The sequence below is a fragment of the Lepisosteus oculatus genome, chromosome 8, assembly GCF_040954835.1.
Source record: "Lepisosteus oculatus isolate fLepOcu1 chromosome 8, fLepOcu1.hap2, whole genome shotgun sequence".
NCBI classification, from domain to species: Eukaryota; Metazoa; Chordata; class Actinopteri; order Semionotiformes; family Lepisosteidae; genus Lepisosteus; species Lepisosteus oculatus.
The window spans coordinates 11,740,448-11,763,840 of record NC_090703.1 but is presented as its reverse complement, the minus strand read 5'-3'; the positions used below and the strand labels follow the sequence as shown (position 1 = coordinate 11,763,840).

The 23,393-nt window shown below is 46.1% G+C and overlaps 2 protein-coding genes across 4 annotated transcripts; one reads left to right on the top strand and one right to left on the bottom strand.

The window, feature by feature from the left end:
- Positions 1–1,970: 1,970 nt before the first annotated feature.
- slc25a47b (solute carrier family 25 member 47b) lies at positions 1,971–14,672 on the top strand. Of its 3 annotated transcripts, XM_015350261.2 has the most exons (7): positions 7,857–8,242; positions 8,551–8,565; positions 10,363–10,406; positions 10,489–10,560; positions 10,665–10,847; positions 11,396–11,669; positions 11,844–14,672. In XM_015350261.2, exons 1-7 carry the CDS (start codon positions 8,206–8,208, stop codon positions 12,119–12,121), a joined length of 903 nt encoding a protein of 300 aa, XP_015205747.1. In that variant the 5' UTR covers positions 7,857–8,205; the 3' UTR covers positions 12,122–14,672. The 3 variants fall into 3 exon arrangements, with proteins under 3 accessions (XP_015205748.2, XP_015205747.1, XP_006632458.1); XM_015350262.2 differs by lacking the exons at positions 7,857–8,242; positions 8,551–8,565 and adding an exon at positions 1,971–2,131; XM_006632395.3 differs by lacking the exon at positions 8,551–8,565 and having other exon boundaries at positions 7,858–8,242.
- Positions 13,343–23,244, bottom strand: wars1 (tryptophanyl-tRNA synthetase 1). The gene is made up of 11 exons (XM_006632242.3): positions 23,137–23,244; positions 22,414–22,558; positions 21,557–21,785; positions 19,960–20,068; positions 19,544–19,663; positions 19,193–19,375; positions 17,940–18,040; positions 17,109–17,221; positions 15,880–16,053; positions 14,414–14,554; positions 13,343–13,669 (listed from the first exon to the last, which is right to left on the bottom strand). The coding sequence occupies exons 2-11, from the start codon at positions 22,525–22,527 to the stop codon at positions 13,511–13,513; spliced, it is 1,443 nt and encodes a 480-aa protein (XP_006632305.2). The 5' UTR covers positions 22,528–22,558; positions 23,137–23,244; the 3' UTR covers positions 13,343–13,510.
- Positions 23,245–23,393: the final 149 nt, after the last annotated feature.

Here is a 23,393-nt window from a genome sequence, read left to right as displayed (position 1 = left end):
CCAAGCATTCCCACATGAGTTCCTAGTGTCATTTACGACAGACTTCAAATTTGGGGCGGAGTGGTGGCTCTGTGGCTAAGGATCTGTGCCTGTGGCTACAAGGTTGCCAGTTCATATCCCACAGCTGGCAGAGGAATCCTACTCCATTAGGCTCTTAAGCAAGGCCCTTAACCCCAACTGCTCCAGGGGTGCTGTACAATGGGAGACCCTGTGCTCTAACCCCATGCTCTCTCCCAATCTGTGTGTCTCATGGAGAGCAAGCTGGGGTATGTGAAAAGAGAATTCCTAATGCAAGAAATTGTAAAGGGTTAATAAAGTGATGTTAAAATTCCTTCTCCTGCTTTGTTTCAAAGATTTGCTGGACTATTATGCACATATCCAATCTTTACATACTTTCTTCCTGTGTTTCAGTGACAAGATGCTACACCACAGTTTAAGTTTTGTTTTTTAGACAATCCCAGATGTGGACCACTCTACCAGAGACTGAGGCTTCCCTGTCTCTATCTGTCTTCAAAAGTCATTTATAACCATTTTTACAGGAAACAGAGCATTTTTTAAATTTTCCTGAATTTTGATACAAAATGCTGTATTTTGTCTCAGTATGCTCTTTCTCTTTCTATCTTCTTACTGTTGATTTGTTACCCTGCTGTAAAGTGCTTTCTAATTTCCTGACATAAGAAGTGCTACATGAAATATATTTATCATTAAAAATAAAGAATCATAGGTTTGAATGCTGAAAGCAGCTTGTGACTCAGGTCCCACACCTTCAAAAACAAATGCTTTAGTGATACAGCAAGCCCTCAGGAGCTGGAAATTCACTAGCTGTCTGATGTGCACCTCTTCTGCATTTTGCACAATAAGTACTTTATTGTCTACTAGCTGGAGGAATAGCTGATCATAAAGCGATGGAGTTTCTATGTTTGATACTTTTTAACCATTGATATAAACAGGGTTTTTTTTCTTAAATTAATTCCTACTTGAACCTTAAAAATCTGTGCCTACCTGTTTCTTACTGCAATTACCTGCAAGTGTACAGTAGCAACAAGGGGGTGGGTTAGTTTATTTGTTGGGCCTTGGTTGATACAACAGAAAGGGTAATTCTGGTTTTAGCTGACTACTGTGTCTTGCTTTTAGTTGTTAGTTGCACCTTTTGTAACCCAGCAAAGTGAAGCAAGATTTGTTAAATTGTGACTAGTTCAAACTCAAGAGAACATATAACCTTAGTTCTTTGGTCAGCATCATAAGATTATTTCTTCACCCAAAAGACCCTTCTGGCAATACACAAAAAGTAGTTCAATAAACAAAAGCTTCATAATTTGTGTTTTACACAAATCCGTTAAATTATGGATGGGAATGAATTTCAGAGGAGTATCTTTGCTGTTACCACACACTATTTCAAACTGAAGGCTTAATTTACTGTATGGAAGTTATTAACTGACCTTCAGGAGGGATAATAACAAGCCAATATCACACAGCTGCACCTCATCACCATCACCACCAAACTAGCTACATAAACAGAACTCAAATGCCTCTTTTCACATTTGTCTCAAGCATCTCTTCTCCCTCTTGCAAGTATCTCTGGTTAACTCCTCTCTGAAGAGGGGGTTCAAGCCGTCTTATCATGTGGCCAGGAGCTTAACATTAACCCAATGGGTTGAGCCAGCCTTTTCTCACCAAGTATGCAAAGTCCTTTGATGTTGTAGTCGCTAATGAAATAATACTAATGAACAATATGTTGGTTTGATTAAGCAACTGGCAGACACAGTGAGGTTCTTGTTTCTGTAAAACAAAGAAAGAGTTCAGTTCTTTCGGCTGTTTTGCACTTTCCTGAATGCAGACTGGTATGCTGAAAATGCCCGATGCAAACATAGAATCAGTGTAAGCCTTCTGAACACGTGGCACTGTTGTTTACCAAAAACGCTGAAAAGGGGGGAGCAGGATGTTTTTGTTGAAATGCATTCTCCTTGCTCCAACAAACTGTGAGAAGACGTCCCAAGCTAATGCTCGCATTGTTATTGTTTTCCTGCTTTTGTTAATATGTTTGGAAAATTAACTTTACGTTTGTAAGAGACCATCGTCAATTCAGTGAACCCCATGACCCGGTTTTCTTTACTTCCACCCTTTTCACATAGTAATGTAGCGTTTGGCAGGTTCTTTTTCAGAACTAAAGAACAGTGGAGACGCGATTAACCAAGCACTGGCTTTATTTTACAACCACACCAAAACCAAACACAGGATCTACACACACATGAGGAGACTGACGAACACGTACACACATTTAGGGTGGCAATTACCTAACAACACACTCTACTTTTACAGGACTACACAGGGCACTAGAATTACTAGGATATTATTTACACAGGCAGGGTCAGCCGCTGGTCATCGTGCTGACCCTCAGACTCTCCCCGGCTACCACTCCCAGCATGCCCAGCGGTACTACGAGCGCCTAGGGGCGCTTCCTCCTCACCACCAGGCGAGGGCGTTACACTGCCCCCACCTGAAGCGTCTGGCGTCTCGCCGACGTCGAACACCCCCCTCAGGCTGTACTCGTATTCGGCCAACTGCTGCGGAACCCTGCGTGAGCGGCCGCTGCGCCGCGGTGACGGCTGGCGATCCACGGACGCCCCACTATCGGCCGGCTCCGGCCCCGGCTGCTCCTCTGGAGCCTCCCCACACGGCTCCTCCTCCCGGGCCCGGTAGGGGGCCAGGCGGTCTCGGTGCAGGACCACCACTCTCCCCCGTGTTCGCAACCGGACACGGTAGCAGACCTCGCCCACCACCCCGAGTACCTCAGCGGGCCCCTCCCACGACGGCGCCAGCTTAGGACTGAGGCCTTTGCGGCGCCGCGGGTTGTACACCCAAACCGAGTCCCCGGGCTGGAAGGCAGGCCCCCTGCAGCGCAGGTCGTAGTACCGCTTCTGCCGGACCCCCGCCTGTGTCAGGTGGGTCCGTGCAAAGCTGTGCACCCGCTGCATCCGCTGCCGCAGGTCCCACTCGTAGTCCGGTCCAGCCGGAGGTGCCGACCCGTCTCCGGGCGGCGGGCCGAAGACCAGGTCCACCGGTGTTCGCATTTCCCGGCCCAGCATGAGCGAGGCCGGGGTGCACCCGGTGGATTCCTGGACTGCGGTCCTGTACGCCCAGAGCGCAAGGGGGAGGTGGCGGTCCCAGTCCCGTTGGTGCCGGGACACCAGGGTGGCCAGCTGGGTGGCGAGCGTCCGATTAAACCGCTCTACCAACCCGTCGCTCTGAGGATGCAGCGGGGTGGTCCGCGTCTTAGTAATCCCCAGGCGCTGGCACACCCTGGCGAAGACCTGGGACTCGAAGTTACGCCCCTGGTCACTGTGTAACTCCTCCGGCACCCCCAGCCTGGCAAACATCCCCTCCAGCAGTGCATCGGCCACCGTGGGGGCACTCTGGTCCGGGAGGGCGTAGGCCTCTGGCCACTTCGTAAAGTAATCCATGGCCACCAAGACGTAGCGGTTCCCGGCCTCGGTGCGCGGAAACGGGCCCAAAACGTCCACTCCCACCCGCTCCATAGGAGCCCCCACCTGGTGTTGTTGGAGGGGGGCCCGAGAGCGCTCGGGGGGACCCTTCTGCGCCACGCACACCGCACACGTTCGGCAGTACCGATCCACGTCCCGGTGGCAAAGACCCCAATAAAAATGGCCTCGGAGACGCTGCAGGGTTTTTTTACCGCCGAAGTGCCCCACACCCGGTTGGCCGTGCACCGCTCGGAGCACCGCCCCGCGGAGCGACCGAGGCACCACTAGCTGCCACCGTACCTCGCCACTGGAGGGTACCCGCCACCCCCGGCGCAGCACCCCGTCCTTTACCTCCAAGGCCTCCCACAGGGCGCAGAGGGCCTTGACGGACTTCGGGTGCGGGGCGAGCTCCTCTCGTGTAGGCCGCACTCCTGCTGCCCTCCAGCGGAGCACCGGGCCCACGTCAGGATCAGCTGCCTGACGCTGCGCCAGGTCTGGCAGGCCCACCCCCAGCGGCCCCTCCCGGGCCGTGGCCGCGGCGCTCACCCCCGCCACGGTGCGGACAGCCTCCTCACGCTGCTCCCGCCGGGCGCAGTGATGGCAGTCCGCGGCCTCGCAGGGGCGTCGCGAGAGAGCGTCGGCATTGAGATGGCGAGACCCCGCACGGTGCACGACAGTGAAGTCGTACTCCTGCAGGATCTCTATCCATCGCGCCATCTGTCCCTCTGGCTCCTTAAAGTGGAGCAGCCAGGTGAGGGACGCATGGTCGGTCCTCAACCGGAACCGGGTCCCGAACAGGTACGGCCTGAAATGGTGGACCGCCGCCATCACCGCCAGCAGCTCGCGACGGGTCACGCAGTAGTTCCGCTCAGGCCTAGTCAGAGCCCGACTGTAGTAAGCCACTACGCGCTCCCCATCCGGCCCCTCCTGCGCCAACACCGCCCCCACCCCCGAGTCACTCGCGTCGGTGTCGAGAATATACGGCAACCGCGGGTCGGGGTAGGCCAGCACGGGGGCCCCCACCAGAGCTTCGCGCAACCGGCCAAAGGCAGTCTCACAGCCCGAGTCCCAGTCAAAACGGCGGCCCTTGTCGGTGAGGCGGTGCAGCGGGGCGGCGATGCTGGCAAAGTCCCGGACGAACCTCCGATAGTACGAGGCCAACCCCAGAAAGCTGCGGAGCTCCGCGACGGTGCGTGGAGTCGGCCAGCCCCTCACTGCAGCGACCTTACCTGGGTCCGTAGCCACCCCTCGCGGTCCAACAACATGTCCCAGGAAGGTCACCTCCCGCCGCAGGAGCTCGCACTTGCGGGGGTTGAGCCTCAGGCCAGCACGGCGGATGCAGGCCAGCACCGCCTGGAGGTTCGTCAAGGCCTGGTCGAAACTCCGTGCATGAACCAGCAGATCGTCCAGATATAACACGCACTGGTTCCGCGGGACCGATGCCAGCACCCTCTCCATCAGTCTCTCGAACGTCGCCGGGGCATTGCACAGGCCAAAAGGCATGACAGTAAACTGCCAGAGGCCCTGGCCGATGGAAAAGGCCGTCTTCGGGCGAGCATCGGGAGCAAGCGGTACCTGCCAGTAGCCGCAGCGGAGGTCCAGGGAGCTGAACCAGGTCGACCCGGTGATGTAGTCCAGGGCGTCATCTATCCTCGGCAGGGGGTAGGAATCTTTCCGGGTGACCTCGTTCAGCTTGCGGTAGTTGACGCAGAACCTCCACGAGCCGTCTTTTTTTTTAACCAGTACGGCTGGCGCCGACCACGGGCTCGCGGAGGGCTCAATCACCCCCGCTGCGGCCATCTCCCGGATCTTTTCCTCGGCGGCGGTCCGCTTGGCGTGGACCATGCGTCCTGGTGGGATGCGGATGGGCCGAGCGTCGCCGGTGTTGATCTCGTGTTGGACCAGGGCAGTGCGGGTGCAGTCCTCATCCCTCGCCGCAAAGAGGTCTTCGTTCTGGGCGAGTAGCTCCCGGAGCCGCTGCCGCTGGTCCTGATCGAGGCCCTCGCAGCTCCGCTGGAAGAGGTCCTCAACGGCACGCTTCGCTTCCACGCACCGCTCGGCCCCCGCCGCCGCCTTGTCTGGCCCCCCGGCCGACTCAGGGGCAGGATCCGGCACGCTCGCTCCCCGGCTCGCAGGCCTGGTCTGCCCCGGCGACTGACGCCGCCGCCGCCGCCGCCGCTGCCTCTTGTTCCCCCGGCTCTGGCAAGCCCGCGTCCCTCGGCCTTCGCCGGACCTGCCCTCCACCAGGTGCAGTCGCTCCCCCTGCCACACCAACTCCTGCCGGTCCAAGTCCAACCTGGCCCCCACTCGCTGCAGTAGGTCCAGCCCCAGAATGCAGTCCTCCTGGATGGGTGCAAGGTAGCAGGGGTGGCGCACCGTCGCTGCACCCAGACCGAAGGCAAGCACCAGTTTCCCCCGGACTGCAGCGAGCTGTCCCGTCACGGTCCTCAGCCGCAGGCTGGAGGCCTCCCATCCTGGGGGGTTGGTGCCCTCGGTGTCGGGGAGAACGCCCGGCCGAAGTAGGGTCACTGATGAACCGGTGTCGAGTAGGGCCAGGCAGGGTTGGTCCTCAATCCGGCAGTGGAGGTACAGGCCCCGGCTACAGCCGACTCGCCCCACGGTGGCGTGAGGGGCGCCGGTTTTTACAGCGCTCTCCGGAGCGGGGGTTGAGGTGTTCAAGGGCGGCCTTCCCCGCGCTGAGCCGCCCCGTTCCCGTTTCCCGACGCCGATCGAGCGAGGTTCGGGTGCCCAGCAGAACCGGGCTCGGTGTCCTCTTTTCCCGCAGCGGTCGCAAATCAGCGTGTGGGGCTGTTCCGCGGCGGTCGCTGCACGGGCTGGCTCCTCTTCCCCCTCGCTGGATTCCTCCGTCGCCGCCTCGGTCAGCCGGCAGGGCGCACTGCATCTGCTGGCGCTGCCAGTCACCCCGAACACTACCTCAGCCCGTGTAGCAAGGGCCAAGGCCTGCTCCAGCGATGTTGGCGCGGCCAGCTGCACGTGGCGCCGCAGCTCCTCGGGTGAGAGGGCCTTGAGAAAGGCCTGGAGAGCCATCTCCCGCTGAGCCTCCCGGGGGAAAGTTGGGTATCCTCTGCGGGCGAGGAACATGACATCCGCGGCGACCGGGCCCAGTCGCTCTCCTGGTCGGCGCCGCCGCAGGGCCAGCCTCTCCCGCATCAAGTCCGGCGCCTCCTCTACACCGAAGCGCAGCTGGAGGGCTGCTGCCAGCGCCGTGTAGTCGCCTCTGTCCTCCTCCGGGACATCCAGGAGCACCTGGCAGGCCGCTCCTTCCAGCGCCGCCGCCAGGTGGCCGGCCATCTCCGCCCGGCTCCAGCCATTCGTCCGGGCCGCGAGCTGGAACTGCGCCTCATAGGTCTCCCAAGGCGCCTCACCATCGTAGCGACCTGGTCGCACCCGCGCCGATGGGTGTGGGAATCGCTGATCGGCTCCGGCAGGGAGGGCATCCTCTCTCCGGGGCGGCCGCCCCAATTCTACTGGCGGGACCACTACTGGGTAGCCCTGGTAAGGGCTGTGGCCACCTGTCGCACCCAGGAGTTGCTCAGGCTCCCTATGTGCGCCGCCGATGGGTTCTGCGTCTTCCAGCGTCAGCCGGCGCTTTATGGAATCGGGTAGTGTCTGCCACGAGTTGTTCATTCTGCCCGCTTCTGACACCAATGTAGCGTTTGGCAGGTTCTTTTTCAGAACTAAAGAACAGTGGAGACGCGATTAACCAAGCACTGGCTTTATTTTACAACCACACCAAAACCAAACACAGGATCTACACACACATGAGGAGACTGACGAACACGTACACACAGTTAGGGTGGCAATTACCTAACAACACACTCTACTTTTACAGGACTACACAGGGCACTAGAATTACTAGGATATTATTTACACAGGCAGGGTCAGCCGCTGGTCATCGTGCTGACCCTCAGACTCTCCCCGGCTACCACTCCCAGCATGCCCAGCGGTACTACGAGCGCCTAGGGGCGCTTCCTCCTCACCACCAGGCGAGGGCGTTACAGTAAGTTAAACCTATTACTTGTTCCTTTGCAGTCTACGCATGCTGACGCAGCTACCCACTTAAACTACGAACGTTTACATTGCTGTATTCGTAAAGAAGAGGAATTCAGCTAGGATAACAACTCCAGCTCATTAACGTATACAGTATACGTCCGCACATTATGTTTATTCAGTGGACTGTATATATTTAAATACATTTAAAAACACCGTGTGAGTTCTTTTTAGCGGAATCCATGCATTTTGCTGTAATAGACCTTCTGGTGGCAGTCCGTTCCGGATCATTAGAAAAGGTAACAGAATCGGTCGATGAAGGGTTAAAAGAAAAAAACGCGATTTACTTGGGTGTTTTTTTTTAGACGATGGCATACGAACGAACTGCCTCGGCACTTTTCGGCAATAGTCGTAAGGGCTGTTTTGTAACAAGCAGTGTTCGGAGGAGCTGGTATCAGAATTTTTCAGCCCTAATTATTCATTTTAAAAGGGCTTATTATGCCCCAAAAGCAGTTGCTTTCTGCTGTTATCAAAGATACGCTTTTTCTAAACTATGATGAACAGCGGCCTAATCAAAAGAGAGCCGTTTTAGCATCCTGTGTAGTTTAGTATACGTATATTTTTTCCGGTTTGCATACGCGAAAGACCAGTAGCTTGAAGCTAGTTACATTAAGCAAAAGACAAGCTCAGTTTTTCTTTGGGAGGAAGAGCGATGCATGTAGTCGATTTTTTAGCCGGGTCTGTTGGAGGTAAAGCGGCATTCTGTTACCAGTTTTATGCAATAGCCTGTTATTGATAGTTGAAAATTGATTTTCTTTCATTTGCCTTTCATTTGTTCTTGGAAATGTAACGTAATATGAAGTTACCGCATAAATGTAATACTAATAGCTCACTGTAGAGGTCAAGACACCTTTTGTGACAGATATGTTTATTCAAATATTTGCGTCAGCCTTGTGTATCGTTCAATCAGTCGTGTATTCTGTAACGTTTTAAAATTAAAAATAACCCCATTGTATATTCTTCCCATATATTCTGCTTCTTTTTTCTAAACACCAAGAAATAAATAACATCGGTAAGACAATAAGCATACAGTGTAATTTTTCAACATTATGGCGTTCGAGTCGATATTATTTTGCTATTCCCTAGTGTTCACTCGGACCTTGGGGATTTGGGAGTTTTTTTATCATCCGATTCAAGAGAAAATGAAATTTAACTACTGTATTTAATTTCTGATCGTGACATGACCGCATTTTGTCTCAGTCACAAGGACCACGGGATTGTGCAACTCGTGATACAATACAGGTGTTGAAACAGGCCTAGTCCTTAATTTCTGTTTGGTTAGCGAGTGGTGTACAACACAGACAAATGCTGATGACCTTGAACACTTCAACAGACCACGATTTCATAGGATTAATTTATAGACGGTGTTAGATGGCATGCGGCATTAAAGGCTGGCGATATTGTGGTCTGGTAAGCCTTATCAATTTTAAAACGGAGTTTGTGGTGTTGGCATTTGTTAAATCCTTTCCTTGCTTTGGAATGTAAATCAACAGGTCTTTATTACTTGTTTTGGTTAACATTATAGAACCTTTATTACATGCCCTGAATTGCTCCTTATTTACCCTTAGGTATTTACACTGTAATGGGTTGGAAAGGGTTTGAAGCAATGTTTATAATTACAAACCTCTTTTGCTTTCCTTTTTTCCATTGAAGTCCATGTAGTGGCAGGTGTTTATTATAACATTTCAAAATAAATAACAGAGGCTTCCTACTAGGAGAGACTCGTTCAATCTTATATTGTGTTTTGTTTGATTTAATTCCCTCAAGTTTCTTATTTGTGTTATCCATAAAAAAGGCAGTGCATTTTTCCAGTATATTTTTAGCATGTCATTGCTAGTCCACTATTTTCTGACATCTCATTTTGTAAAAGTTTGAGATTCATTATTGTAGCACAGACTGTACATTATTCCAAGCCCTCAACAGTGTAAGGATCTACGACAGGACATACAATTATATCACCTCTATTGTGGAATGAAGGAATTTAATTTCCTGCTATGAAGTCTCTAAATGCTTTCTCAGTCAGAGAGGCTGTACAATCAATCCAATTAAAGCTGTGTGATTCAAGGGCTCAGACAGAAACCGGGACAATTTAAAAGACTTGAGCTCTCCACTCCCCAGTTAGTGCACAAGCTGCTGAAGACAAGTAGAGGTTAATTACGCACTGAAAAAAAAGAAAACTGATGTCAAAGGCAGAAATGTACAGTAGGTAGGACCAAGAGAGCAGCAATATGGGGCAAAAGGGGGGTTGAGGAAAATGTGAAAATAAGGGAGGGAAAGGTTGAAAGGAGGCTAAACTGATGGAAATCTGGACACTATTGGACCTTTTCCAGACAAGTGTCAGTAAACACAAGTCATGGTTGGAGTAACATTTGTTGCATCAGTATTTTTCAAAGTGTTCCTGCTTTAATTAAAAGCATCTTCAGAAGACATTACCTAAACCATATTACATCCAGCCCTGGTCCTGGGGAGCCCCAGTCTTCTTAATTTAATAAACCACCTGTTTAATTGATTTCAGTAGAACTGTTCCATATCCTCAGAAAGTGGAGGATTATGGTGACTTACGAAACATAGTGGCCTGAGGCTCTCCAGGTTAGTTGAAGCACCCTGACCTAAATTATAAATTTATGGAAGTTGTTTAAGGAACATTCAAAAATGTGTCTAAAATGAGATTGAGGAAATGCAGTTGTAAGATCTATATATAAACCTCTGTAGTGATTTACATTATGTGAGAAAGGATCTTCTTTACACTTGTGGTTGGGGCATTTACTAAGATGGATTGTGCTGTATATTAACTTTCACTTTTCCGTAGGAGCCCTCGGAGTGGTTGTGGGTTATCCCCTGGACACGGTTAAGGTATATCCTGCATTCTCATGGGAGAAATATTGTGGTTGTTGTGCCTGTTCTTCAGTGTAGTAAAATAAACTCTGTTCTTCAGGTGAGAATACAAACGGAAAGAAAATTGTTGGGGGCATGGCAATGCATTCACACCATTGCGAAAAAAGAAGGGGTGAGCACTGTAGCATTCTGCACCTGATAATAAAAATGGCTCTACTGCATCAAACAGGTGACACAGCATCCAGTGCCTAACCCAGGGTTCTCACTCTTGTGCAGGTCAATGGGTTTTTCAAAGGCCTAACAATGCCTTTGATCACGGTGTCCATTAGCTCTTCTGTGACCTTCGGCACCTACAGGAACTGCCTGCAGTGTCTGCGTCAAGTGCGCTGTGGCAGTCTGGAAGCCCCCACCTCCAAGAGTGACATTTTCCTGGCTGGGCTGGTGGCAGGTGTGGCACAGGTAGAGAACACACATGTGGGGTCTGGTCTGTGGAAAGACAAGTCTTGGCGCTTCACCTTGCAGTCTCTACTCATACGGCACCTCCGACACATGGGGCTTTTGCTTTTATTTTTTGGCGAAAATGGCAACATTCCTTGTATCCTTTTTCATTTTGACATTTTTTTTAGCTAACTAAAATTAGTCTTCCTGCTCTATCTCTTTTGCTTTCTCTTTGGATTTTAAAGTTTAGGAATTAGTAATAGTAACAGTAATCTCTAAACACAAAATCTTAGTACAGGAAATCAGCATTCAGGTTGGATAGGTTTTTGGAATCCTGAACAATTAGGTGGCCCCAATTACAGGGGATACATTAAAATTATTTTTATTATCTAAATTAGACCAGGCTTACTAACAGGAAGGCATTACATAAGTTCTGTATGTACTACTGGGGAATTGTTTAAGAAAAACAATGTGTTGTAGGATTTTTTTCTGTGGCTTGTTTTGACTGTTTGATAAGCAGCCTCTTGTTATGAGCATAACAATCTCTATCTTTATTTTAACCTGTTAAGGTATCGGTGATGTCTCCAGCAGACATCGTGAAAGTGCGCCTTCAGTGTCAGACGGAGCCTTATCGGCCTGTTCAAGGCTCAGGTTTGCTCTCCAAACCCAAATACCATAGCCCTGTGCACTGCTTGCTCACCATCGCCAGGGAAGAAGGCATGCTGGGACTTTACAAGGGCGCCACAGCTCTGTGTCTCCGGGATGGCCCCTCCTTTGCTACATACTTCCTGACCTACTCGGTTTTCTGTGACTGGCTGACACCAGCTGGGAAAAACCAGCCAGGTAAAGCATCTCTTGAAAACCTACCAGGAAACAATAAGTAAGAGCTATGGATATTCTAAATTATTGGCAGGATTGCTTGTTCTGCGCTAACCCACTTTTAGAAATAACCTATACCTCAAGTGAGGCGTGTGGTGTGATTCTTTAACAATATGGGTCCTGTGTGTTCTCTTGCAGAGTGGTGGGCGGTTTTGGTGGCAGGAGGTTGTGCAGGAATGTGTGGCTGGTCCATTGGCACTCCTATGGACGTGATCAAATCCCGGCTACAGGTGGATGGGGTGAGGAAAAAAAGATACAACGGAATAGTGCATTGCATCTCCGAAAGCATCCAGAAGGAGGGGTTGACGGTCCTCTTCAAAGGCCTGGGCCTCAACTGCCTCCGCGCCTTCCCAGTCAACATGGTGGTGTTTGCAACATACGAGATGGTCATACAGCTCCTCCACAAGTCTTTGTAGACCAGGGAATGGCCAAGTCAGAATCTGGAGGGTATCAAGTCAACAGCTTTTCTTAGAACTCCTTGTAGCAGGAAAAACAAGGAAAGACACTGGAAATAATATGAGACAGCCCTTCAAGGCACTAAAGAAGTTTTATTTTTAATAGAATGAGCACATTCTCTTAATGCAAAACCAGCATGTCTTCAGCTGAGGCACATTTGAGTGCAAGGCGCCAAAATAATAACCCAAGCTCTGCAAAACAAATGAACGAACGCAGGTCTGGTACTGTGATTCTTGTCCTGATGGCTTTCTGGTTTCTGGTCTGGCCATTCCGTCTGTTGACTAAAAGGGAATCTGAAATGCTTACAGCATAGCTGGGAAAGGGAATTCACAGACTCAGTGATGCCTCTTTGCTCCAGTCTGCCTGCAAGGCTTTCATAGCTGTTATACCCATTTTTGTTTTAATTGTAAACACTAAGACTACTACAGTTAGTTTATTATACAAATAATAAAACTGATTACAGTGTGATTCATCACCTTTTCTTCAGAAGGTGGGCGTTTTCAAGGTGGGCGTAAACCAAAATAAGATCAAATAGATAAAAGCAGTGCAGTACTGTATTTGCAAGTGCTATCAGACGGCACAAAGCTGGAAGCAGATTCCTTATGTTGTGGAAATGTTCTCTCTGTAGCCAAAAGCCTTACGTATGGGTATACAATGGGGGATTAATAAGGGTTTTACGTTTTGTGCCGTTTTGGCTCCTCTGACCTTCACGTAGCTGTCAGAAATAGCTGGCATTTCAGATACGTGTTTTAGCTTATGTTTTGTGACATGACTTATCACAAATTGTACACACTGTGCAAGATTACATTTATTTGTAGATTTTTACATAATCCTAATTCAATGTAAAACATTGATGGGATAAAATGCATTCAACTAAGTTTTTAAAAAGCCTTTGATCTCCTGTCAGGCTTTATTTGCTATGAATAGACTTGTATAAATTAAAAAAAAATGACATTTCATTGAGGCAGATAACATTGCTGGACTTCCCAAATGTGACTTAGTCATGGTAAATCAGTTGCTTTCCATTTGTTAATTATGCATTGAATGCACCGCACTAAGGCTTACCAGCGACTTCTGTTATTTCAGTTACTCACTTCTATGTTGCTCAGTCACAACCACAACAAATAAACACCCCAGAAACTGAATTAGGAACTTCTCTTGTAATTAATGACAGCAGCACATAACATTTAATGGGCTTTTTTATTGAACATGTACCATGCATTGGATGACATGATCGATTCACGTTTAGCTGTAGTCTTTGATGCAGTGTGATGGTCTCTCCTTGGATTTGAAAACCACAATTTGCCTCAGGGTTAATAATATACTTAAGAGATGGAAGTCTTCTTGTATTAGTAGTCAAAAGCCAGTTTCCTGGGAGTCATGAACTGCAGCACAGTCTCATCTGTTACTAGTTTGCGTCTCTCTTTGTGGGCTGAGATCATGGGCTGTAAGGTCTCTATCAAGCATTTCTTCAGTTCTCCTGTCAGAAGGGCTCCGCTTGTATAGTCCTGAAAAAACACGAGAAGCTCATGTTCGTGCAACCGATGATCGGGTCTATCATGTGATCTTTTAGCTCACCAACATGTGATCACCGGTTTTTCCAGAATAATCATGCCCCAGAATCAGTCATAATGAAACAACACATTGCAGATGTGTTAATGGCGTGATGCATTATATTTGTATTGTTCAAGTTAAAATACTGTTTTCATTAGAAACTGTAGCATTTTAAGCACCTAATGTTTAGGAACATGTTGAGGCCAATTAAATGGCACCTCAGTTCTTTAAGGAAAATTCCATACGTTCTCTACTTAACCTTCAGAAAACAGAAACCTAAATGATTGTTGGACAATTTGAATGATTGCTAAAAGCACAAAGGAGATGCTTGTACTGCACTATTTTTTAACCAAAATTGTATTCTGAACACGCACTGCTACTTTAGATTGCAAAAATAGTATTTGTCACATTTCTCGTTAAACTCAACTGCAAAGCACATCTGTATCATCAGGGAGTAGATAATGTTTAGTAAGGGTCACAGACATTCACAACTAAGTTGTCCCTGAATCCATAACTAGTTTAGGGATGAGAATGTGTTACAAAACAGAATTAGTGCTTTCCTCATGATAAGCCGTTAAAAGGTTCAATGTTCATTCAGACTCATTCCTCATAAGAGGGCCAGAATGTCAGAAACGCTGTTGGCTAACTGCTTGAAATACTGACAGGAGTGCTTGGGGATGATCAAGCCTCCTTCTCACCTGTCTAATTTTCTCCAGCCGTTCGTCATCTTCCAGGAAGAAAGTCAGGTACATGAAAGACACATCCACATCAGGGTTGCCTCCATATTTTCTGTGCTCTTCAATCGTGTCTTTGCCACCAGAGAAGGCATGCTTGTTGATCTATTGTGAATGTTAAAAAATTAAGTTATATACACTGAAGTACTATTTCTTGTTGTACATCTGCTATTATCTCTGCATGCTCAGGGAAAGAATAATTAAAACAGAGTTCTACTTAAAATACCAGATTGTCTTTTTTATAATTCCTGTCTTTGAATGGATCTAAGGCCCTGTTCACAATATGGTTTTATCTAGCCCTAACTGTCTGGTTAGTTTAGAGGTCTGTGCAAATGGTAAAGTTCAATCACAAACCATGTCCACCTTGAAAAGAAGGGTATAGTTAGCATTAGAAACTTGAATGTGAATGAAATTCACAGGGACTTTATTAGCAAACAGGTAATATAATATATGGCAACAGCTCACAGCATTACAGCAAACCCATTATGCGATACAAGAGGAGATGAGAGAGAAATATGGTCGGGTGAGCGCAGTTCAGATAGTGGTTGATAAAAAACAAAATACAAAATCTGTTTTTATCTCAAATCCCTGAAAGAAAAAGGGTTTATAAGAGGCGGCGATGAACGACATGTATTTCAAAACAAGACATGCCTAGAAAAATGAATTTAAGAATGTATGTAGTGCACGGGACATTTTTTGCATTTTCTTATTACCTGGCATCACCAGAAACGTACCTTTGGTCGTTAAAAATCTGTAAGTAAATAAGGTGGGCCGCACTTCACTTAACATCATAAGATCAGTGAGCTTTACCTTGAGAGTAAATCAGGAGTGATGCTGATCCCCAATCAGAACCAGTTTAACATACTCTTCTGTTTAATGTACCACTTTAGCCTTTACACTAATTACACTTTTTTGCTGATTACAATGTAGCTAATGTAACTAGCAATGTAAAAAAAAATCCAATCTAAAGGGAACTGAATTCATAGGATTACTGCAGTCCACCTCTGAAAGAATCTTATGACAGCTGAATTAAGCAAGTATGAACAGCTAAACTTTAACTTGATTTCAATTTGTTTGAAAAGAGACTAGAGTTAGTATGCTCTAAAATTAAAAGACTGGCATCTGCAAAATATTCTGTGAGGTGATAATCACTTCATTCTCATGTCTGGCTGAACAGTCCTCACATCTGAAAATACTCCAGGACGTCAGCATCATTGTGACACATACTGTACAATACAGACAACTCATTTCTTCTTCCAGCATGGAAAGTTGTCTCATTGCTATGGTAACATGATCATGGCTTTCATTAAGAATACTACACATATTTCAATAACTGTCACAAACATTAGCTCTGATTATCCGGATAAAGTTCCCGGGCAAGCAGTGAGGGCCTGTGAACACCTATACTGTGTGTAGTACAAGTACTGTACCTTGTTCTTTATCTGCTTGGCTGTGTCTGTGAGGAAGATGGAGGAGTTAGGGTCACTGGCACTCATTTTGGTTTGGGCTCCCTGCAGGGCTGGGAAGAAGGTGGAATGCAGCAGAGCAGGTTTGGGATACCCAATCCGGGGTGCCACATCTCGGGTCATCCTGAAATAGGGGTCCTGTGACCACAGCCCCACAACAAGGATCAGCATCAGTAACACATGCAGCTTCTAGAAAACACACAGCTACTCTAAATAAATGCCAACAGGACTGCCATCCTTGAAAATGAAAGTACAATTACAGACGTTACAAACATGTTTAATAAAACAAAACCTTTTGTTAGGAGCCATGCAGATCTTGTAATGAAAATTAAAGAAATGGTCACCAGCTCTGGCAGAAACACTTCTATTTCTTTAATAACACAAGACTGATTTTTTCCCAAGTTAAATAGTTAAGAAAGTTGTCAATCAGTTGTAGCAAATGGTTGTCTCTTGTTACTTACAGTACCTTTGAAGGTTGCTTTAGTTATACACGTTAATTCAATTTTTCAAAGGAAAACCTAGAGAATTATGTGGTATTTAAACCTCACAGTAAAAATAAGCCATGCAGAATTTCAAATACTGTTGTCTCAGTCTGTCTGTATTAGTTTTATCCCACTCTTAAAATGCAGCCAATGAAAGGGAGCCTTTGTGGGGTAACAAGTAATTCATAGGTAGGTAGAGACATCTGTAGTCCAGACACTGCTGTTTTGAGTCTGGGCTATGTAATTAGCTGTTTGTGACTGCAATTACCCAGGTGATGCTCAATTGGCTAAATATCATCTGTGTGGGCTTGAATCAGCTAGCACTGCAGTTGACCCCTTTTGAGCTCTGGGGTTCCTGTGATGTTACAGTGTCCTCTGTGTGAGAAACATCACTCTTGATGGAGGTGCTAGTTGGGAAATATTGGATAGTTCTGACTGAGAAGATCTCATCCATGCCAAGGTAATATGAGAGTTGTGGTGGGAAAGATTAATAATAAACTCTGTGATCACAAGAGCAGCAAAATAAGATACACCTTACGCATCAATCAAGCAGTTTCCCATGACATTTGGTATTTTCTGTGGCATTCTACAATAATATGAGCAATCGTAGATTACGCTGCACCTAAAAAAACATAACTACACAGGAGGTTATACATTTTAAACAGTGTAATTTAGGGCAAGCTGCTGATTCTGAGGTTTTCTGTTTCTGACCTGATCAATCGCACAGGGGATGAGACACTGTACATCCTTCCTGTTGCTGAAGATGTGTGGGAATGATGTACTAAAAGAGGGAGCAGCCTGAATAGCGGGGAAGCTGATCTTTCCTAGGGACAAAAAAGAAGTATTAGAGGAACCCGTTTCAAGTAAAAGAATCCATATAACACTATTTTCTTGCATATTCACAAATTAACATATTCCAGCGTTTTCTTCCTCTGATCTGCATATCCTTTCTACCCATGTTCTTATCACTGCTGTTTTCATAGTGTAAAGATTATTGGTTTCCAGACACAAATCAATAACATCATGTGAAAACTGGTGTTAGTTGTTTCTCTCAAATATATAATTATCAGTATGATTGCAAAGACACATTTGGAAAGCATGAAAGCATTTTAAAAACTACATCTTTGTAATATTCAGCCTGTCATCTGAAGAGGTCACTTTAAAAAACGAAGCTGTCCTCTCCAATTTTCCTGGTGCAAAAATCACATTACAGTGGGCCCTGCAACAGTAACAGGACCATGCCCAGCCTGCCCCCTGTGCAGTTAACGTCATCATCTGCGATCTACTCTATCAACTATTCTTTAACTACACCCATTTTAGCAAAAACAGAAACTGATTATCAAAAGAAAACTATTTTTTAAACACAGCATGTATGTTAAATTATACTTCTTCCGAGAAAGAGGAGGGGTGCACTGGTAAGTGCTTGGCGAGTCAAATGACGTTTTTAAAAAACATTGATAGCATGCAAGCCTTACTTTTGGGATAACAAGTATAACAGGTCAGAAAAATGTTGTTTTTGTCAGACATGGTTGCTTGGCTTACCGATGCAGTCGCTGTCTGTAAATCCAAAGATTCCTTTTACTTGGTTGAATGTTACATGCTTCTGGATTTTTACCACATTCCTGTAAAAGCCTGGGCTTATTCTGTGGATTAGAAAAATCAAAGGCACACTTTATATGTAGGCAGAATACTGGATTCCAACACAAAACCTAGTAACAACTTGACAGCCAGAAGCAAAATACTGATTTAACTCTGCACTCATGCATTACCAATGCCCTGGGACTCACCCAAGTGTAAATTTGGCATTCACTTTTAGTAAAGCTGAATTTGACACAGTGAAGAGGACAGTTATAAGGGTCAGTAAACAGGGATTTAGGATCTGCCTTGGAGTGGTCACATTTATACAAGGGTATTTATTATTGAACAGTTACCCCTGAATGAGCCTGTGGGTTACAAATCAGCTACTACTCTAGTACAAGCCCTTGTCTAGGGCTTCCAAGTTCTTAAGGGGAGCAACTTTTGAGGGAAGTGAATTTTTTTAATTAAAAAATTATAGTATTTCTTGCAAACAAAAGAACAAATAGTGTACTTGTAAAACAGTGCTTCTCTGCCACATTACAAATGTAGTTATAGTGTTATATCATTCATTCAACGTTGGGAAGCCCGGCTGTGTTTGTACATACAATTAAAAAATGTGTCATGGCACAGCTTTGAAACAGCGCCACCTGGCTTCAGAGCCCGAGATTAGGACCTGGCCATTCAATCACTCTCAGCAGTGCCCTGTTGACCAGTCATACAGTTTGGTCAGTGTCGATCACCACTTGGGAAACAGCTGTCGTGTTGTGCAAGGTGTTGTGATCCCAAAGACACAGCACCTGAGAGAATTTGGATTGTATGAGACTTAACAAAAACTGAGGTTTCAGCAAGCATGTTAAAGGAAAATCGCAAGTACCTATATGATTAAGATTGTGTGTACTGTAGACTTTTACTGTGACAGGTTTCTGATTAATCATAGCCATAATAAACTGTAAGTTCTCTACATAATTCCTTTTTAAGTAAAGTCTTAATGTCAAAGGAGGCTGTTGAGATTTAAGACGCCAATGAATGAAAGGGGTAAACCTTTGGGAACCTCTGGTGTAGTGCAGTTGACATGCTCTGAATTCAGTTTCTGGACAAAGTCTGGACTCTACAAATCTAACTTAGAGAGTGCGTGCTACAGTTACAGCAATGTAACCCAAGAAGCAAAGTAGTTCAGATCTCCTTAAAATTGAGTGGAACTGGAAAGCTGATCATACCCCATGTAGTCCAGGTCAGAGAAGATGAAGGTCTTGTTGATGTCAAAACCGCAGGCAATGATGTCCTTGGCATTCTCCATAGCATACCGATGACACTCCTCCAGGGACAGGTCTTTCCACAGATACTTCTCATCGTCCGTCATCTGAATGACCAGGGGGACATCAAACACGTCCTGCAACCACCTGGGAGAACAGGGAGGGACTGTTATTTTCCTGCTATCTAGATCAGGTCATGTAAATGGAATGTGTAGGCCGTAATAAAAGACGCACTTGCAGATGACAGAAAGGAGTAAAAGAAGGTGAAAGTTAAGCCACAAACTCACTGGTCCAGTGATGGAGAGGCGGACTCACTTTGTGAAGATGAAAGGTATGAGGTGACCCACATGCATGGCCTCAGAGGAGGGACCCCTGCCTGTATACAGGTAAAAGGACTTCTTGTTTTCATAGGCATCCAGGATTTGCTGCATGTCTCTGCAAAATAAAAAACATAATTATAGCCATCATCCCCCCACCTGTCTAGGGAACTGGCCTACTGACAGACTGTGTTCATTCAGGGAGAGACCTTTTCTCACAACAGCCCGTTTTTTCCCAAAACCGGGAAAAAAAATCAAAACAAAAACCATACATCACTCAAGTCAAACCAATGATGTGGTTGAACAGCTTTTAAAAGGAAGACCAACATAATGATAATAAAACATTGAGAGGACAAAGAAAAAGAGGATACAGCTCGAAATAATGCAGATAGGAAAGGGGGTATCTGTTGTCACCTGTGAGAGAAGAAGATGCCCCTGCGAAGGAAGTGATGGGGTCTCTGTCCTGTGACTCTCTCTATCCGATCCACGAGATCCTGGTCAATCTTACTGCTCCCAAACCGCACTGAAACATCATAGGCACAGACTCGTGTCACACACAGCACACAGCTCAACCTCTGGACACTCCAGGGATTCTTGTCTTTACACTGCCTAGATTGCAGCAAAGCTTATTTCGTAGCACAAAATATTAAACCTTCATTGCATTGACATAGCCTGAATGTTCTATATGGCATATTCTTTTTCCAGAATACAACATCAAAACATGAAAACTTCTGATCAAACAGTACTTTAAAGGGAAGGTACTGAGGTGGCTGAGACAGGGGGCTGATGTTAAGTGCATTTTTAACCCAAAAAGTCCAATCTTGCTAGTTTAAAGCTCAAATGTGTCCAGCACCCCCCAGGTTTGGGTACATTACTTAGGGTGCTTCCTGTGTGTCTTGTGCCTTATCATGTAGTGTTACTAATGTAAGATATCCTTTCTCTGATGCTCCGGTTCTTCCTGTGGAGCTGTGGGTTCACAACGTTATAAAGCAAGAGAATGCTTATACAATGGTCATCTCTCCAAAACAAGAGAGGGGCTATGATGTGTCAAGCAGATGAAGAATACATAGAAAGAATAGATGATACTTTATTGTCCACTGCTGTTGAAATTTGTCTTCGGCTTCTCCCACAGAAGTACAAAACACACAAGCAAAACATAATAGTCATATAAAATCTCATGAAATCTCAACAACAGTATGTGATGCATAAATAGATGGATAATTAAAAACTTGGGGGGGATACATTTACATACCTTCATTGAGTTTTATTGCAGAATTTTGGAATTTGAATTTGGTACCCTGTACGCTTTCCTGATGGGAGCATTATGAATTGAGAGTGGAGTGGGTGTGTGGAATCAGCTGGGATGTTCCTTGCCATTTCGAGAACTGTATTATTAGACAAGGCGCAGAGCTGGTGCTACTGTTTCCCAATTATTTTTCCAGCCATTTTCACAATCCTGGACAGTTTAGTTTTCAACCCCAGGTTTCTATACCAAACTGTATAAAGCCTGGATGATAAAAGCCAGGATGCTCTCAACAAGGCTTTTATATGCCATCTCTAGGACAGTTTGACTAACATCAAAGTTTTTGAGTTTTTTCATTAAAAACAGCCTCTGATTTGCTTTCTTAAAAGTGTAGTCTATATTCTCAGTGTAACTCAGCCTCAATACGTGTTCTCAGATATTTAAAACTCTCCACAACCTCTGCAGACTGACCATTGAGTACTATTGTCTGTAAAGATTGCCCTCCATCAGTGTTAGCATTGAAAAGAAGCTTCAAAAGAATGACCAATTCTACACTAGGGTAGATGAAGTCCACCCCCCACACCCAAAAAACACATTTTTTTCTTTTGACTCAATTGGAAATGTTCTCTTTCATTCAGTGGAAAAAGAGAGAGAGAAACCGTATAATTAAATTCAACTTCCTCCAAGTGTACAGCTGTTTGTGAAGGCTGATTGAAGGCGCAGCAGCTCACACATGTTCCTGTGCTTTAGTAGAGCTGAGTGTCTCACCAATCAGTTTGTCGTAATCCACCCCTTTTGCGCTCGAGGTGGACACGTTCCAGGGGTCCACCACGTCCTCGCCTTCGCCTTCGCCCTCGCCCTCGCCAGGTGAGGGCCCGTTGTCTTGTGGGGCGGGAGCATCGCTGGGTGGGCAGCCGGCTTTGTAGTCCTGCCCTGTAACTGTCTTATAGTCTCCTTTCAGCTGCAACAGCTGCTTCACTGCAGCTTCAATATCTGCCTAACAAAACAAAGCAAAGAGCAACTTTACTGCTGTCCCAGTGGAAGTGAACACCTGAAAATGGTTTTCCTTCCTTTCATAAAAACATAACATCACTTTATTAGTCCTATACAATTTCTTGCATTAGGAATTCATCTTTTCACATACCCCGGCTTGCTCTCCATGAGACACAGACACACACACACACAGGGAGAGAAGCTTGGGGTTAGAGCGCAGGGTCAGCCATTGGAGCAGTTGGGGTTAAGGGCCTTGCTCAGGGGCCCAACGGAGTAGGATTCCTCTGGCGGCCGCAGGATTTGAACCGGCAACCTTCCAGCCACAGGTGCAGATCCTTAGCCACAGAGCCACCGCTCCGCCCTGGGTCCAATATCTTTGAAGATGCCCACTTAAAAAAAGTCTGAAAACTTTAATTTGGAAAAATGATTAAGATGTTGTCCTGACTAGGGTGCACCCGGCTCTGCACCTGTTGCTTGCTGGGATAGGCTCTGGCTCCTGCAACAAACCCGGATTAGAAAAAGCTGTTGGAAAATAGATGGATGGATAAATCACAATCACAAAATCTGTTTTTGAATAATCTATCCTTGAATTCGGAGTACCAAACAATGCTGGTAAAATGAGTTATCTGTACCTTAGGAGCTTTCTCTGCTTTCAGGGATCTGACTTTCTCTCCCTGTGCTGTCACCTTCTCATACAGCTCTACTGGAGTCCTTCCTGCTGGGCCATCTGTCTGACTGTCTGTCATTTCCAGAATCCGACTTAGTCCACAGTCGCACCTTTTGACAATACACACACAACTTTAAGAACATAGAAGTTAAACTATAACAGCCACAGCCACTCTAAAAGCTTTCGTTCTGAATCCTACATTTTTTGATACACATTATTTTATGACTGTAAATTTACACACTATAGTCTCCATCATTTGCAGTTGTAGCCGATTTGGAAGAGTGCCAATCATAGCTCTACTGTGCTATGATTCTAGGGAACGACAAGAAATCAGGCAGTATCAGCTGTCACCATGCCTTTTTATGGTAAAAGCAGGCACCTTAAAAAGCATCTACAGGCCATAACATACTTAAGACTGATCAATTAGCCAACAGAGAGAATGTCAACATTTTCATGAAGACTAAGGATGGCTGTATTCTGGTAATGAAATATTTCATAGTTTCACATACAGGTTGTCAGATTCCACATATGCTAGTATTTCTGACCCCTCGCCTGGTGTCGAAAAGTAGGCATGCCATCAACGCAGGACAGCAAGATAAGCAAACGTTTCAGATTCCACATGTCATACTTATTGTTCGACATATTAAACTGCCGTTTTTATCCGACTGTGTTTTCAGAATTAACTTACCGCAGAGAACTGTTTTTAGCGACCGGTTTCAAGTCCACTCATTCAAATTGCATCAGAAGGGACGAGCAACCAGCTAAACTGTCTTCCAGGAAACAAACCTTCTTTGAAAAAGAAAAGATGACGTGAATCAAATATGACAAAGCCCATGCTATTCATAGTTAAATCAGATAAATCCATTTAGATTTTTTATTAATAAAACATACATTTTATAGACTTGACACCCTTTTTAAAATCTATACTGCGAGAACTAGCAGGTG